At 40.9% G+C, this 16,038-nt stretch overlaps 1 protein-coding gene across 5 annotated transcripts in view; it reads right to left on the reverse strand.

Annotated features, from left to right (window-relative positions):
• TXNDC11 (thioredoxin domain containing 11) overlaps positions 1 to 16,038 on the reverse strand; it is a 78,030-nt gene that overhangs the window by 54,411 nt on the left and 7,581 nt on the right. For 2 of the 5 annotated variants that reach the window (XM_080682676.1, XM_080682673.1), the window contains exons 2-4: positions 15,290 to 15,506; positions 9,771 to 9,868; positions 3,534 to 3,663 (exon numbers count right to left, since the gene is read on the reverse strand). Coding sequence is in view for 3 of the 5 variants with exons in the window: in XM_080682673.1 (XP_080538799.1) it covers positions 3,534 to 3,663; positions 9,771 to 9,868; positions 15,290 to 15,506 (445 nt within the window). In the remaining 2 variants the exon portion in view is untranslated. Of the gene's footprint in view, positions 1 to 3,533; positions 3,664 to 9,770; positions 9,869 to 15,289; positions 15,511 to 16,038 lie in introns of all 5 variants that reach the window. The other 3 variants (XM_080682677.1, XM_080682674.1, XM_080682678.1) reach the window with 2 other exon arrangements.

The raw sequence follows: 16,038 nt of genomic DNA on the forward strand, positions 1-16,038 counted from the left end.
GTGGGTAGAATAAAAGATACAAATCAGATGATTCTGATAAAAAATAAAAAAGAGCCCACTGGCAAGGTTCAGTGGTTGAGCGTCAACCTATGAACTAGGAGGTCACAGTTTGATTCCCGGTCAGGGTATATGCCAGGGTTGCAGGCTCAATCCCCAGTGTGGAGTGTGCAGGAGGTAGCCAACTGATGATTCTCTCTCATCATTGATATTTCTCTCTCTCTCCCTCTCCCTTCCTCTCTGAAATCAATAAAAATATATTTATAAATAAATAATGAAGCATTATTGATGTAAAAGCTACTGATACCTTAACCAATTGATGCCCAAAAAATACCAAAATTATGCCCTGACCCGGTGGCTCAGTTGGTTGGAGCCACCAACCCAATATGCCAAGGTTGTGGGTTTGATCCCCCATAAGGGCACATACAAGAATCACTCAATGAATGCATAAATGGTCCAAACTGTTCACAAATATCTGGATTAGAGACAAATGAACAAATTGATGTTTCTCTCTCTCAATTCCTCTCTCTCTAAAATCAATAAATTTAAAAAATACCAAAATTAGAAGAGCCATAAGACTAGTGACTTTGAAAGTGACATTACCATCACTCAGTCCTATCTCCTTTCCAATCAATTTAATGTCCACCAAAATAAAAATGATACTGGGATATGCTTCCCTATGTTGTCCACAAGTAATAAACCACATTTTCCTGTCTGTATCCTAAATAGGCAAGAAGGACCTCCAGGAAGAGGGATTCTACACTTAGAATAAATGAAGAAAGTAAAATTTCTTAACATGGTTTACAATGAGATGACTTAAAGCTCTTGAGCTCCCTCTGTAGTATGCATTGACAAGTTCACTTCAGTTTTTCACTAAATTCATTATTTATAAGGTAGCTATGATTTTAATGCATATCTGGGAAGTAAATTCTAGAACCTACTCTGTCTCAATATTGTGATTATCATACATAGAACACTCCCAGTTCTGCAGAATAAATGCTAATGACCCAATTAATAATAGCAGGTTGAGACAGAACCAAGATGGCGGCATAAGTAAACGCCTGTACTCACCGCCTCCCACAACCACATCAAAATTACAACTAAAATACAGAACAAACATCATTCCGAACCGCCTGAAAGCTGGCTGAATGGAAGTCCTACAATTAGAGAAGTAAAGAAGAAAGCACATCGAGACTGGTAGGAGGAACAGAGCCTCGGAACGGGCTGGTCTGACATCCATGTGTGCCATTTTTTTAATTGGGAAGGAGATCGTCCCTGAGGAGGCTGGGAAGCAAGGAGTCCCAGCCCCACACCAGACCCTTAGCCCAGGGTTCCAGAGCTGGGAGGAGAAGTCTACGGTCTGTAAAAACCAGTGGAAATTGTGGCTGAGAAACACGAAGGACACCCAGCTGTTCCTTTTAAAGGGCTGGCGCACAAACTTACTCAGACTGAATACCTCTGAGTTCCAGCACCAGGTGGCTCTGGGGGACCCAGACACATATGGGGAGCAACTGAATTGTCTGGCATCAGGGCAGAAACTCAGGTGTGGCTTTCTTACAGACAGGGATGCTCGCAGTGATCACTGTTCTTCTGATCACTGCCCCCTACCCCCCACACCCCTTGCAGGGCTGACTGTCAGCCATAGCTAAGTCTCAATCAGCCTGGAGCACACTGTTTGCTCCACCTGAGGATTCCCTGAGACCCTGCCCCATCCAATTTGCAGCCCTGCCCAAGCTGTTTGCAGCAGCTTTTCCATATGAATGGCCTGTCCTGGCTCAGCTTCAGACTTTGCTAAAATCAATCAAACAAGCTGCAGCTGGTGACAGCATGCCCCAAACCTATCAATAAAAGGCCCAAGACGAGGAACTAGTACCAGCCTGCCTTGCTTCAAGCTGGGCCTCACCTCCTAAAAAGCAGCTCTCCCACTGTAGTCACAGATGGTCCTCACAGACAACTGGCCTGGAGGCCAACTCCTGCCAGAGATGCCAACAGCAATCAAGGCTCAACTACAAGACTGTGCACACAGCCCACACAGGAGCGCACCTAGAGTGCCCAACTCAGGTGACTGGGGTGGCTGAGCCATTAGGCCCTACAGGACACCTACTACACAAGACCCCTCTACCAATTCCAGGAGACATAGTAGCTCTACCTAATACATAGCAACAGACACAGGGAAGCTGCCAAAATGCAGAGACAAAGAAACGACACAAATGAAAGGAATGGAAGCAAGTAAACTACTGGATACAGAGTTCAAAACCATGGTTATAAGGTTACTCAAGGATCTTTATGAAACTCAGGGATCTTAGTGAGAATGTCAAAGACATGAAAAAGGTCCAGTCAGAAATTAAGCATACACTAACTGACATAACAATTTACAGAGATTCTATGGTATAGAAGATTCCAAGAATCAAATCAACAGACCTAGTTAGTGCTACCAAAGACACTAGGCCCAAATGCCCTACCTCCCAACGTAGCTCAGGCCTACCAGCCTACCCAGGCAAAATGGGAGACAGATAGTGAGGAGCACGGAAATCCATTCTTTATCCACCTTAACAGTAAAGAAGAATTTACTCAAATGCATATCTGAGAACTACAAGCAGAACTAGATATTAATACTGCTGCTTGGGGAATCTGCCATAGTTAACATATAAATAGTATTTCTAACATGATTGAAAAAGCTGTTATGATGTTCTAGTGAAAGAAATTCTTAACTAATCTACACAAAATCTACATAGCACAAAAATTCAATCCATCACTATTACTAAATTCTAAATTATGAGGCCAGAATTCATATGGTTTTTATCTGTATCTGGTTATTTAAGGTCCTGATTTTGTTGTATATAAGACCATTTTTCATTTTTGCTAGTTCCTGGTGGTCTGGTGGATTCAGCACTTTCACTTGTTGTACCCAAGTATGACTTTACACTTGCTCCAAAAAATTTTCATGAAACTATTTTTACATTTTATTGAGATTATTTTAAGCTTTATACTGGTCTCCCAATAATAAGCTGTCCTGCACATGCATTGAACACCCTATAAAAATAATTTATCAGGTGTTGAAATTGGCAATGGAAAAGCAGTTCAGACCTTAAAATAGTTATACACTTAATATATAAAGGACTGTATTTTCAGTTTTGTTTTGCTTTGAAAGGCTAAACTACAACTGACAAGAAAAACCAGATACCTCATCAGTAAGATGCCACAAAGCATCAAATAAAAATTTTAGAAATTTGCCGCTGTATATAAATTGTAAGTTAATTCTTACATACTCTAAGTTAACTGTGAGACAAATTGAAAGTTTGTTGAAAATTCCCAAATAAAAAATAAAGGTTTTGCAAGCATTCTACTTTCTTAAAACTCACTTGGTCAAACCATCCCTATAATCAATTACCTCAAAAAGCATTTAATTGGGGCTTATCTATAACGACACCTTTTAATTGCTGCAAAATCAGGAGGTGTAAAAACTTTTCTATACAAACAATCCAATACAACCCGGTGAAATCTTGGGAATGTAAGGAGATATGAAAGACAGGTACCTCGTAGTTTGAGAGAAAATCTAGTAATTCTGATTGTGATGGGATGTACAGAAGTGGTTTCATCACCCGGCGGACAAACTTCTCAATGTAAACAGCACTCATGGGGCCTTTGTATTCGATTGGTCCAAAACTAGTACCAAAAAAATAAAAAATAAAAATAATACACCATGCATTAAACCTGTAATGTATAACTGAAATCATCAACAACATAAAATGAAAATGTCCTGCTTTAGGATCCTGACTGGTTCATAGTTAAGCAGCCTTCTTTGTCTCAGGAGGCGACTGGAGAGCCAATTAAGAAGCATTTATGTGAGGAAAGATACAGCAGCCATTACAAGCAATCTCTGAAAAACGAATTAATTCCCACAATATTTCCTTAAAAAACAAAATAGAAAGGCAACCTTGGAAACTGGCCAAAAGCTAAAGGATTCCAGGATCTGAACCACACAATTCAATGTAGAGGGGCAGGCTTTCCATTGAGCAGTTGGCCCTTGGCCTACTTAACAGCAATTAAATATCCCCAACCTAGCCATTTTGGCTCAGTGGATAGAGCATCGGCCTGCGGACTGAAGGGTCACGGGTTTGATTCCAGTCAAGGGCACATGCCTGGGTTGTGGGCTCAATCCCCAGTGAGGGGTGTACAGGAGGCAGCCAATCAATTATTCTCTCTCATCATTGATGTTTCTCTCTCTCTCTCTCTTCCTGAGATCAATAAAAATATCTATATATATAAAAGGCTAATATGCTAAGTGTCTGTCTGGGTAATGATGTTACATAACAATGCCCAGCTTCCTCTCCATAGCAACTAGCCTCCTTGCAGTTTCTTCAGCTCAGGAACACAACTTGCTTTATAGCCAGGTGGAAACATTTTACACTGTAACCAAATGTTTGTGAAGAGTTTTCCCATGCCTCTTCTCATTCAGAAGTCCTGGAGTAGGTAAAAAGGAGACTAAGTGGAATCCTATTTTCATTAGCCAGAAAACGGAAATTTAGAAAGCTTAGAAACTTGACCCAACTGAAAAGAAGAAATGGTGGACCTTGAAAATGACTTCTGGTTTTCTCACTGCACAGAATACAGTCAAACACTGCTGCAGTTAAATATTTTACCCTTGGTTCTCCCTGTGAGATCTACAATAATAATCTGCTTCGTGTTGATATTTACTGCTGTGTTGCTGACAATTACCTAAAAGAGAAGTTGGGGTGCTTCACTGGGCTGGAAAAAGTTTAGCTAAATAAGAAAGCAGGTCTAAGCAAGTTTATTCTATATATATAAAAGGCTAAGTTGACTCATGCATGTGTGATACATATAAAGCTCTCGCTGGCGCCAATCGCACATATGTGTTTCAATATGTCACTGTCGATCATGAATTTGGTTGACACTTCTATTATAGAGAAAGGACAAACAGCAATATTAAAATATTTCTTCTAGCCGAAACCAGTTTGGCTCAGTGGATAGAGCGACGGCCTGCGGACTGAAGGGTCCCGGGTTCGATTTCAGTCAAGGGCATGTACCTTGGTTGCGGGCACATCCCCAGTGGGAGGTGTGCAGGAGGCAGCTGATCGATGTTTCTCTCTCATCGATGTTTCTAGCTCTCTATCCCTCTCCCTTCCTCTCTGTAAAATATCAATAAAATATATTTTTTTAAAAATATTTCTTCTAATTAATTTCCTTTCAATGTGCACAAATTCATGCACTGGGCCACTAATATTAAATAAAAATAAAAAATAAATAAATATTTACATAGGCACTTACACAAAGGATCACTAATTGAACCTTAAACCTAGTTAAAGCTTTATTACAACAAAAAATTATGTGATGGATCAAGTCAGGGGCCTGTATAAATTATTTTCCATTCCAGTTGTATTAGGGGATGCATAGGAATTTGATTTGGTATTGCTAAGAATACTAACATTCAGTTAACCTCCTAATAAGCTGATCAGAATCCTCAAATGGCTTTCTTTGATACTGTACAATACCAACAGATATTGCTCAAATATAAATGGATGGTATGTGGAGGGTAGGAAATAGAGTGACATTCAGCAACTCCATAAACATTCTTCTCTCTAAACAGAAATTGACATTAAGCTTACTGTTAATAGCAAGAATAGACAGAGCACAGTAAAGAATTATATAAATGCTATGGTCATAATAATATAATATTTGATTACAGAAATTAACACACACATATAATGTGATAAGATAAACACAATTCTTCAGTGTGCACTGCAGAATATGATGCAAAGAAATATTAGCATGAAAAAGTAAAAATAGCATTCTACGTGCACAACTGGGAGACACTTAAGAATTCCATAATTCAAGACTTATTACAACTAATTTGTTAATTTTAACCATTAGTTTAAAAAATCACCACCAGCCCAAGCCAGTTTGGCTCAGTGGATAGAGCGTCAGCCTGTGGACCAAAGGGTGCCAGGTTTGATTCCAGTCAAGGGCATGTAACTTGGTTGCAGGCTCCTCCCCAGCCTGGGCTCTGGTGGGGGCTCATGCAGGAGGCAACCAATTGATGTGTTTCTCTCACATCAATGTTTCTCTCTGTCTTTCCCTCTCTCTTCTGTTCTCCCTAAAAATCAATGGAAAAATATCCTTGGGTGAGGATTAACAATAAAAATTAAAAATAACATAAAAATCACCACAATCAACAACCACAGCAACCCTCAATAATTTTTAAAGGCCTGGCTGGCATAGCTCAGTGGTTGAGCATCGACCTATGAACCAGGAGATCATAGTTCGATTCCCGGTCAGGGCACATGCCTGAATCACGGGCTCGATCCCCAGTGGGGGGTGTGCAGAAGGCAGCGATCAATGATTCTCTCTCATCATTGATGTTTCTCTCTCTCCATCCCTTCCTCTCCAAAATCAAAATATATTTTTAAAAAACAAAAAACAATTTTTAAAGGAAGAAATAAAAAATCATCTGATAACTTATTTTATTCAGCAAAAAGGAGGCAACCAATCTGGAAACCTCATCTATTCAAGCAAACAGGCTCTGCTGAATTTTACAGGGTCCCAGTACTTGTAATGAGAAGAACCCAGAATGCAGGATGGGGGACATGTTTTAGCAACATGCTATAGTCATTGCTGTAGGACAAGCTGACCTAGGGCTGCTAAACTTTATATAGTGTTTTGAGAAACTACTGCCTCAGAGCCTTTATAACTAGTATTAATACAAGCCAAAAATAGTGGAATCTGTGCTCCGTTTGGCAACACATATACTTTAAAAAAAAGTGGAATCTACTTTCACAAAACAGAAAAATCTATTAATTTCTTTAAGCAGCTACAACTAGGTAAGTCATTATACACACAGAAACAACACACACAACGGTCTATCCAGTGATGAGACAGACTCAAGGTTCACATTTGCAAGCACATTAAGCAAAAAAATCTCAAGACTACCAAATACTCACAAGAGAGTTTAGTTAAAGGAACACATTCATTCATATGTGTTTCATGTAAAATAGAGGGCTTGAAGATTCTTAAATAGAATATGAAAAGGCTACCTTTCAGATATTTCTGTGGCTTAGCACTTTCTTCTGTTTTTGAGACATTGGGAATGACTTAAACAAGTAAAAATTTAACAGATAAAGATGAGGGGCAAGCACTTCAAGATGAGTACTAACCTCAAATTCCTCATCTATATAATGAGAGGAGTGAACTAGATTTTTCTAAAGTTCCTTCCATGCCTTTTCAATCTTTCTATAAAACTAAGAAAACAGTGTAAGACAACATTGCACACTCCACATAAACCAAAATGACATTTTGTACTCTATTCAAGGGAATTATTCTAATTTTAACGTCACATCACATTAAGTCCACCTCTAGGCAACTGGCTTGGTTACACGTAGTTGCAAGTCTTTTACTCCCTGCTAGGCATCTGTGTCCTATTTCCTATTTCCAAGAAAAGAAATGTAGGGACCTTCATGAGGCAAGCTCATTATCCCTTTGACAGAGCACAGAGTTTTAGAACCTTCAAGCATAGCACCTTATACTTACCTTAAAAAACAAAAAACAGAGCCCTAGCTCAAGCATGTCAAACTCAAAGGCTAACACAGGCCAAATAAACAATGTTTAAGTTTATGTGGGCCACAAAAAAACAAAAGCTTCAATTTTCATAGAAACGTAAGTTTATTTTGATAGAGACATGCTGAATACAAAGGGCTGAAATAAATGAGTAATCGTTAACATAAAACAATAGAACATTTTAATAAAAATTAATATTTTTTCTTGAACATTAACTTACCAGACACTATTTGAATAACGACACAAATAAGCGTAAGGCAAAAAACCTATTTTTCTTGTTCTTCGAAAGCAAAATATTTCCTGTTGCGCACACCAAACAAGTCAGTACAAGACAACTAACGTGGCAACTGGCTGCTAAAATATTCGCTGCTAGTATTAGTGGAGAGAAATGGTGCGCCTGCGCATAAGGTGCGTGATTATAGTAATCAGTCACTAGCGAACATTGTAGTTCATTATTAATAATTATGTATAACAGAAAATTGTAAAAATTAAGTTACGACACTTTTGTTAAAACGTTTCTTACATACCGTTATATTGGCGGGGCCGCAAACATATTCGTTGTGGGCCGCATGTGAACTGCGGGTTTGCCCTCGCTGGTTTGGCTCAGTGGATAGAGCATTGGCCTGCAGACTGAAAGGTCCCAGGCTCGATTACGGTCAAGGGCACATGCCCGGGTTGTGGGCTCGATTCCCAGTATGGGGCTTGCAGGAGGCAGCCAATCAATGATTCTCTCTCATCACTGATGTTTCTATCTTTCCCTCTCTCTTCCTTTCTGAAATCAATAAAAATATATTTTTTTAAAAAGAAGGAACTATGAGAAAGTTCCTCTGAGAAAGTATTCATATATCTAGAGGAAACTGTGAGGTTGAAGATGGGGTAGGAAAGTATGTTTTTGCCCAAATACTATTTACTAGCTCCTGAGAAGCAAAATTATGTGGACACAACATTTTATGCTAAAGTCATGGAAGTGTAATGGAATGTGACAGATAATCCACAAATGGTAATTTGTTGATGTTTGTTATAAATCCCCATTGATTAAGTTCCAAGAAGTTTGGAGGGAGGGAAAAAATAAAATCTAAAAAGTAAAGCTCTTACTAATCACATCTTCTTTACCCATTTTACCTTCATTAACAAACTTTAAGACAACTACATTGAACAAAGTTCGAATCCCATCTCGTCTCCAAAATCCTTTAAGTCAAATTTTAGACATTACTTAACACCCATAGCAATGGCCAGGCAGTACTCCAAAATCAAGCATCAATATTTTTCTGCAGCAAAATGAATAAAATGGCACCTTAAGTGAGATAAAGACTATAGGCAGCCTCTTATTACTTTAGGCCAGATGAATGTATTTGGGGACAAAATTTAGGTTTCCAGAGCTCTTTGGATTTCAGAATTATGGATATAGAATTATGGACTTGTAATTTTCTTCCCAGTTGAAAAGATGGTAAGATACCCTCTTGATTATGCTATCCTGCCAAGTAATAGGATAAAGACTTTTATGTATTTTTATACCACAAAACACTTTCAGAATATTTGAAATGTACAGCCACACAATGGAGTAACTGTTACTATTAAAAACAATGCTTCAGAATATACGTAATGACATGAAAAGTAAGAAAAACCAGTTTAGTCCATCTGTGTGGCTCAGCGGTTGAGCGTGAACCAGAAGGTCACGGTTCGATTCCCAGTCAGGGCACATGCCTGGGTTCCAGGTTCAATCACCAGTAAGGGGGGGCGTAAAGGAGGCAGCCAATCAATGATTCTCTCTCATATTTGATATTTCTCTCTCTCTCCCCTTCTCCTTTACTCTCTGAAATCAATTAAAAATATATTGAAAAAGAAATAAGTTTAGGAAAGAATATTACTATAGGGTAATGTTTTGTTTATTTTTAAAGGAGAGGGTATATATATATATATATATATACACACACACACACACACACACACATATATATATACGTATATATACACACACACACACACACACACACACACACACACACACACACATATATATACTGATAGGAGAATATAAATCAAAACACATAATGATTACGTATGGCTGATAAAATAATACAGATCCTTTTGTTTATTTATTTTTGCTTATACGTATATTCTTTAATATTTTAAATGAAAAAAAAATCACTTCAAAATTGATAAACTTAGTTGGAATTAGAAACATACTTAAAATGTCTTACCTCCGATGATACAGATATATTACAGGAAAATAAAAGAAATGCTTCTTTTTTCTGCATCTCCCCTGGTTCCACCAACAATTAATTGCCACAAACAACACCTGCAGAGCCAAAAAAGGTTTCAAATGACTATGAATAACAACTGAAAAACTACGAAGACTTAAAAGATAAACTTGTAGATATGGAACTATTCCTCTCTGAAACAGAAAGTGTAAAAAAAATTGTTTCAAGAGTTCAAAGAAGGTCATCACTGACTGCTACAATAAAAAAGAAAGACTTTTATCTAGCTAGTGTCTAGCGAGGACTGAATATTTTGGAGTCTGGCCCAAGAGGAAAATGATTTCCTTTGAATTCTAAAGTGAATGAGCATCAGAGTTTTTTCTAAGCATCATTAACAAGAAAACTTAGTAGAAAGATATGTCTTTTGATAGTCAAACTGAATATCTGAGAATGAAAAAAATATACAAATCAAACATCACAAATTTTAAGACCATTTTAAATGATTACATTAAAAACTAATAAAAATAACAGATGGTTAAAGCTATTTTCTAAAATATAGTACTGAATAGCAAAAATATGGATTAAGTACATAATTATAAATGGACTAGAGGCCCGGTGCATGAAATTTGTGCACGGGAGGGGGTGTCTCTCAGCCCAGCCTGCACCCTCTCCAATCTGGGACCCCTCAAGGGATGTCCCACTGCCCGTTTAGGCCCGATCCTACCAGTGGGACATCCCTCTCACAATCCAGGACTGCTGGCTCCCAACTGCTCACCTGCCTGCCTTCCTGACTGCCACTAACCGATTTTGCCTGCCAGCCTGATCACCCCTAAACACTCCCCTGCCAGCCTGATTGATGCCTAACTACTCACCTGCCAGCCTGTTTGCCCCTAACTGCCCTCCCCTGCTGGCCATCTTGTGTCCACATGGGGGCAGCCATCTTTGACCACATGGGGGCAGCCATCTTGTGTGTTGGAGTGATGGTCAACTTGCATATTACTCTTTTATTAGATAGGACTAGAGGCCTGGTGCACAAAATTTGTGCACGGGGTGGGGGCTGTCCCTCAGCCCAGCCTGCACCCTCTCCAATCTGGGACCCCTCGAGGGATGTCCCACTGCCCGTTTAGACCCGATCCCGGTGGGATTTACGTATCTTCTATAATTGAAACTTTGTAGCCAAGGGCAGGAAAAAAGCTTGGCTTCCTCCATTGCCCGGTGGGATCGAGCCTAAACGGGCAGTCGGACATCCCTCTCACAATCCAGGACTACTGGCTCCCAACTGCTCGCCTGCCTGCCTTCCTGATTGCCCCTAACCACTTCTGCTTGCCAGCCTGATCACCCCCTAAACACTCCCCTGCCAGCCTGATTGATGCCTAACTGCTCCCCTGCCAGCCTGTTTGCCCCTAACTGTCCTCCCCTGCAGGCCTGGATCCCCCCCAACTGCCCTCCCCTGCAGGCCTGGTCACCCCTAACTGCCCTCCCCTGCAGGCTTGATCGCCCACAACTGCCCTCCCTTGTAGGCCTAGTCCCTCCCAACTGCCCTCCCGTCCTGGCCATCTTGTGGTGGCCATCTTGTGTCCACATGGGGGCAGGATCTTTGACCACATGGGGGCAGCCATCTTGTGTGTTGGAGTGATGGTCAATCTGCATATTACTCTTTTATTAGATAGGATAGAGGCCTGGTGCATGGGTGGGGGCCAGCTGGTTTGCCCTGAAGGATGTCCCAGATCAGGGTGGGGGTTCCCTTGGGGCGTGGGGCGGCCTGGGCGAGGGGCCTGTGGTGGTTTGCAGGCCGGCCCCGCCCCCTGGTGACCCAAGCGGAGGCCCTGGTATCTGGGGTTTATTTATCTTCTACAACTGAAACTTTGTAGCCTTAAGCAGAGGCCTGGGCTGGCCAGGGTGTGCGGAAAGCTTGGCTTCCTCCATTGCTGGGGAAACCCAAGCCTCCCTCCTGCTCTCTGTGGCCGTAGCCATCTTGGTTGGGTTTATTTGCATATTTGTTCCTGATTGGCTTGTGGGTGTAGCAGAGGTATGGTCAATTTGCATATTGTTCTTTTATTAGATAGTATGCTGAAGCACTTAAGAAGTGTCCCTGCCAAAACCGGTTTGGCTCAGTGGATAGAGCGTCAGCCTGCGGACTGAAGGGTCCCAGGTTCGATTCCGGTCAAGGGCACGTGACTTGGTTGCGGGCACATCCCCAGTGGGAGGTGTGCAGGAGGCAGCTGATCGATGTTTCTCTCTCATCGATGTTTCTAACTCTCTATCCCTCTTCCTTCCTCTCTGTAAAAAATCAATAAAATATATTTAAAAAAAAAAAAAAAAAAAAAAAAGAAGTGTCCCTATGTCTGCAATTTACTTTGAAATGTACCAAAAATAAGATGGATTAATAGTTAAATTGGAGCAAAGTTTTTCTAATTTGGCAGAATTGAAATTTTGGGATTAAACTGTTGGGAGGCTTTTTTCCTTGTTATGTTTGTTTTTGTTGTGGGGGCTGCTCTACAACAAAAGTAAACATAGGGTGGTGTAGAGTATTTAGCACTCTCTTACCCTCTCTATGCCACTAGTGTTCCCCTCTCAAGTAACTTCCCTTTACATCGCCAAAGGCTCCCTGGGGGGTGAGGGTGTGGGGGGGGGGGGGGAAGACTGCCACTAGTTGAGAACCACTGATTAGAGGGATAAGATGGATAAATACATAATAAAATGTTAACAGTGGAATTTAAGTGGTAGGTATATAAAAAATTCCTTCACCTCAGCTATATGTTTACAAACTTATAATTAGCACTGAAAAAATATGAAGACTATAAACAGTCACTTTTAGATGCCTTATACTTACTAGATAGCAATATTGCTCAAACTTAGTGGAAACTCTTTATAGCTCCTTTTGGAGTCTATTTATGAGAAAGAAAAGCAAAAATATCTTTACTTAAGGGTGACATCTCATTTTTTTACCCAAAAATAAGGCACAATCTACCATGGTTTCTCATTTTACTAAGCAATGTGGCTCAAAATATTTTTGCCCGTTTCTGAAAATAAACCTGCTCCTTTTTCCTACTGAGAACTTGGAAAGCAATTAGGAAAATTTTTTGGGAAATAAAAGCAGTGCTGGTCAGTTGTTTATGGCACTATGACCTCAATCATTTGTCCTGTGATCTTTAACAAACTGTTGTGCCCTCTAAGTCTGAGGTCTTGTCTCAGAAGAACAGGAACACCAGCATCAGTTTACAGAGCTGTTGTGAGGAAGAGGATAGGGCCAGGCACTCCCAAATACTATTCCTATGTAATCACTCTAAAGGGCATATTGCTTAAGTTGACAATCCTATATAATAAAGCCTAATATGCAAATTGCCCCCTAGAGTGTTCGACCGCTCGCTATGGCATGCGCTGACCACCAGGGGGCAGCACAGAACATGGTGGGTGAAGCAGTGCTGGCAGTAGGCGGCAGTGGAAGTGCTGCTGGCCCATGTGAGCCCCAATGAGAGTGGGACCGCAGCGGGATGGTGGAGTAGGTGAGTGGGTGGTGCCAGGCCAAGATGGGTGCAAGCAGGGGCCCAATCGCCATGCAAACTGTGACCAGCAGTGGGGGGTGGGGCCACCACCCAGCTCCCAGGCACTAAGGAAGCCAGGCGGGGGGCCTGGCCCCAATCACTCACCCTGCAGGTGGGATGGTGGAGCAGGTGAGGGGGCGGCACCAGGCCATGGTGGGGTACCAGGCAGGGCTGTGGGGCTGCGAGGCTGGGGGCACAAGCTGGGGCCCAATCCCCGCAGGCCACCCCAAGGGACCCCACCTGTGCACGAATTCATGCACCGGGCCTCTACAAAAATAGCAAGTGATTGATACTCTAATATATATTGTCCACTTGTTCTCTAAATTCAGAAAATTTGGGGAATGACTGACAAAGTGGTGATTTCCTTCATGCTAATATACTACTTGTCTCCCAGTGCTGCATTACAGTTCCTGTTTCCTCCCTGGAAGTATCTGCCAGTTTGGTTACTACTTGCCATTTAAAAGGGGGAAAGGGTGTAAAGGAAAGACAGGAATAGATCAAATCCATTGACCCATAGTTGGAACACAAAATCATATCCCACCCCAAAGAATCAGTGTTAAGGGAATGAAGAGTTATATTTAAATAGTAATTGGTATGCCATTCGGGGATATATAATGGTTTAAAATGCTTTACTAGGCTCAGTAGGAAGCCTAGTCACCATTTAAAACACTGTTTCAAAGAAAAACTAACTGAGAATTCCAAATGAACTTCTGGAACTCAGCTGCCTGCTTAAGTAATGTAGGACCCAGCAGCAGCCTCTTAGAAGTCTGTGGATGCTTTTTAGTGAATTGCAATGACTGGGGAAAGGAGGGAGGGGGTAGTGGGGTCAGGGAGGCTACAAGGCATGTGGTGGGGGTGAGCAGGGGCTGTGGTAGATATCCTGCAATGCTCAAAATTGCTCTGCAAGGGAAGATTCATCCCAGAGCAGTTTTAAATGCCCTGCCCAACACTGATGTTGAGGAAAATCCATCTGTTATTATTAGAGCCCAGAACCTACTTCCATTTTATATGTGAAACCAAAACATGGTTTTTGTATACACTGAATTTCTCAGGAAGGCAACTTCTGTGTCAACTGAAGGCAAAAAGTACTTTGTTTGGTTTAGAACTTTACCAAGAGCTATCCATTGTTTAGAAAAATCAAAATCACCGAGTGCAATGCCCCCATGGTATCTAAGTCCAACATGTACCTTTATCAATCTACATCTGTAACTGTTCCATCCATAGTAACTCTACATAAAGGTACAAGGACCTATTTTGTCCAAGCATTTACATACTGAAACACATATGATTTAATTATACATGATTAAATTATACATGCTCCCTTCTACCTTTAAGTTATAAATAGTGCATTAGATTAACTATTTTGAAATTTTATGTGTAGGAAGGTTTTCTTATCTATGAATTCCTTTTCAAGGCATAAAAAGGAATAAATATAAAATACTTGTTTTATAAAAAGCAACTGAGATCCATCTGGTTGAAAACCACTGTCACAGATAACGCATTTGCCTATATATCCCTCTTATCTATCATAAAGGTTGCATTCATTCATTAAATACCTGTTAAATACAGTTCTGGTCCAAGTATGGGTATTTAAAAGGTCAGACAGCTACACTATAAGTCATGATGCATAAATTTCTCCTAAATAAAATACTTAACTAGCAAATATCAAAGAGATAATCAACTAGGACTTTCAGTTCCCCACCTACTTTAGCATGAAAACTAAATAGCATGGCACCCGGGAATGAGCACTGGCTTAGTCAAAGGATGCAGAATCTGTTCCCCCTCCTGCTGCTAATCGATTAGGATCATCACAATCAGAAATCTTTTGTTTCTTTATAGAAGGCTTTAGAATTTTAAAAGTGCTCTTGGTCTTCACGTTGGCAAAATCAACCAGCTGGTAAGATGTCTCTATAGGGACAATCTGCTCTGCAACAGGACTGACAGTCATTTGATTCTTAGGCCAAATGTCAGCATTACCTGGTCTGAAAGCTGACTCGCTGCTTGCTCAACTTCTGCCCTGGCAGCGATGGACTGTCCACACCATGGGGCGTAGAAGAACAGCAGCACCACCTCTGAGTCCCGGCGAATATACTCTGCGTAGTCCAGCTGACCCTGGAAGAGGTCAAGAACCGGAGACCTCGAGGAGAAAAAGCTGACAGGTGGCTTTGCTGGTATTATCACATCTTTTGCTCGACTAAAAAAGAGTAAACACAAACAAGATCACTGAGTTTATTTTCTTCCAACAACAGCTTCATGTAGAAGGAGAATGAAACTTAAAGTAATATTCTGCAATAAGGCAATATGTGGCTGAGAAAATGAAGACATGAAATACATGCTGGAAATTATTCTATAATATTGTCTCCCCACGTGTGAAGTGGGAGAGCAGTGGAGAGCAGAGAAGAATGTCTGAGTAATCCACATTCTTGCCTCCACACCCAAGATTCACCTCATCTCTCTGCAATCTTGTTCTCCACAGGAGCCACTGATCTCCAGGACTTCAGAGCCACCAGGTAAGCTTGCTCAGAATTAAGGAGAGGGAGCACATGTGGCTACTACTAATAGGATTTCTATAGGAAATGCTTACAATCAACTCAACTTTGAGAAAACTTAAAAGTGAATTAGCTGGAGTTGGCCTGCACTTATCCAGGGCATTCAGGCAAAAATAATAACCCAAAAGAAGGCAGAAAAGGATCAAGAAAGAGACAAAAACCAGAAGGTACAAATGG

The sequence above is a fragment of the Plecotus auritus genome, assembly GCF_963455305.1.
Source record: "Plecotus auritus genome assembly, chromosome: 7".
In the NCBI taxonomy this organism is placed as follows: domain Eukaryota; kingdom Metazoa; phylum Chordata; class Mammalia; order Chiroptera; family Vespertilionidae; genus Plecotus; species Plecotus auritus.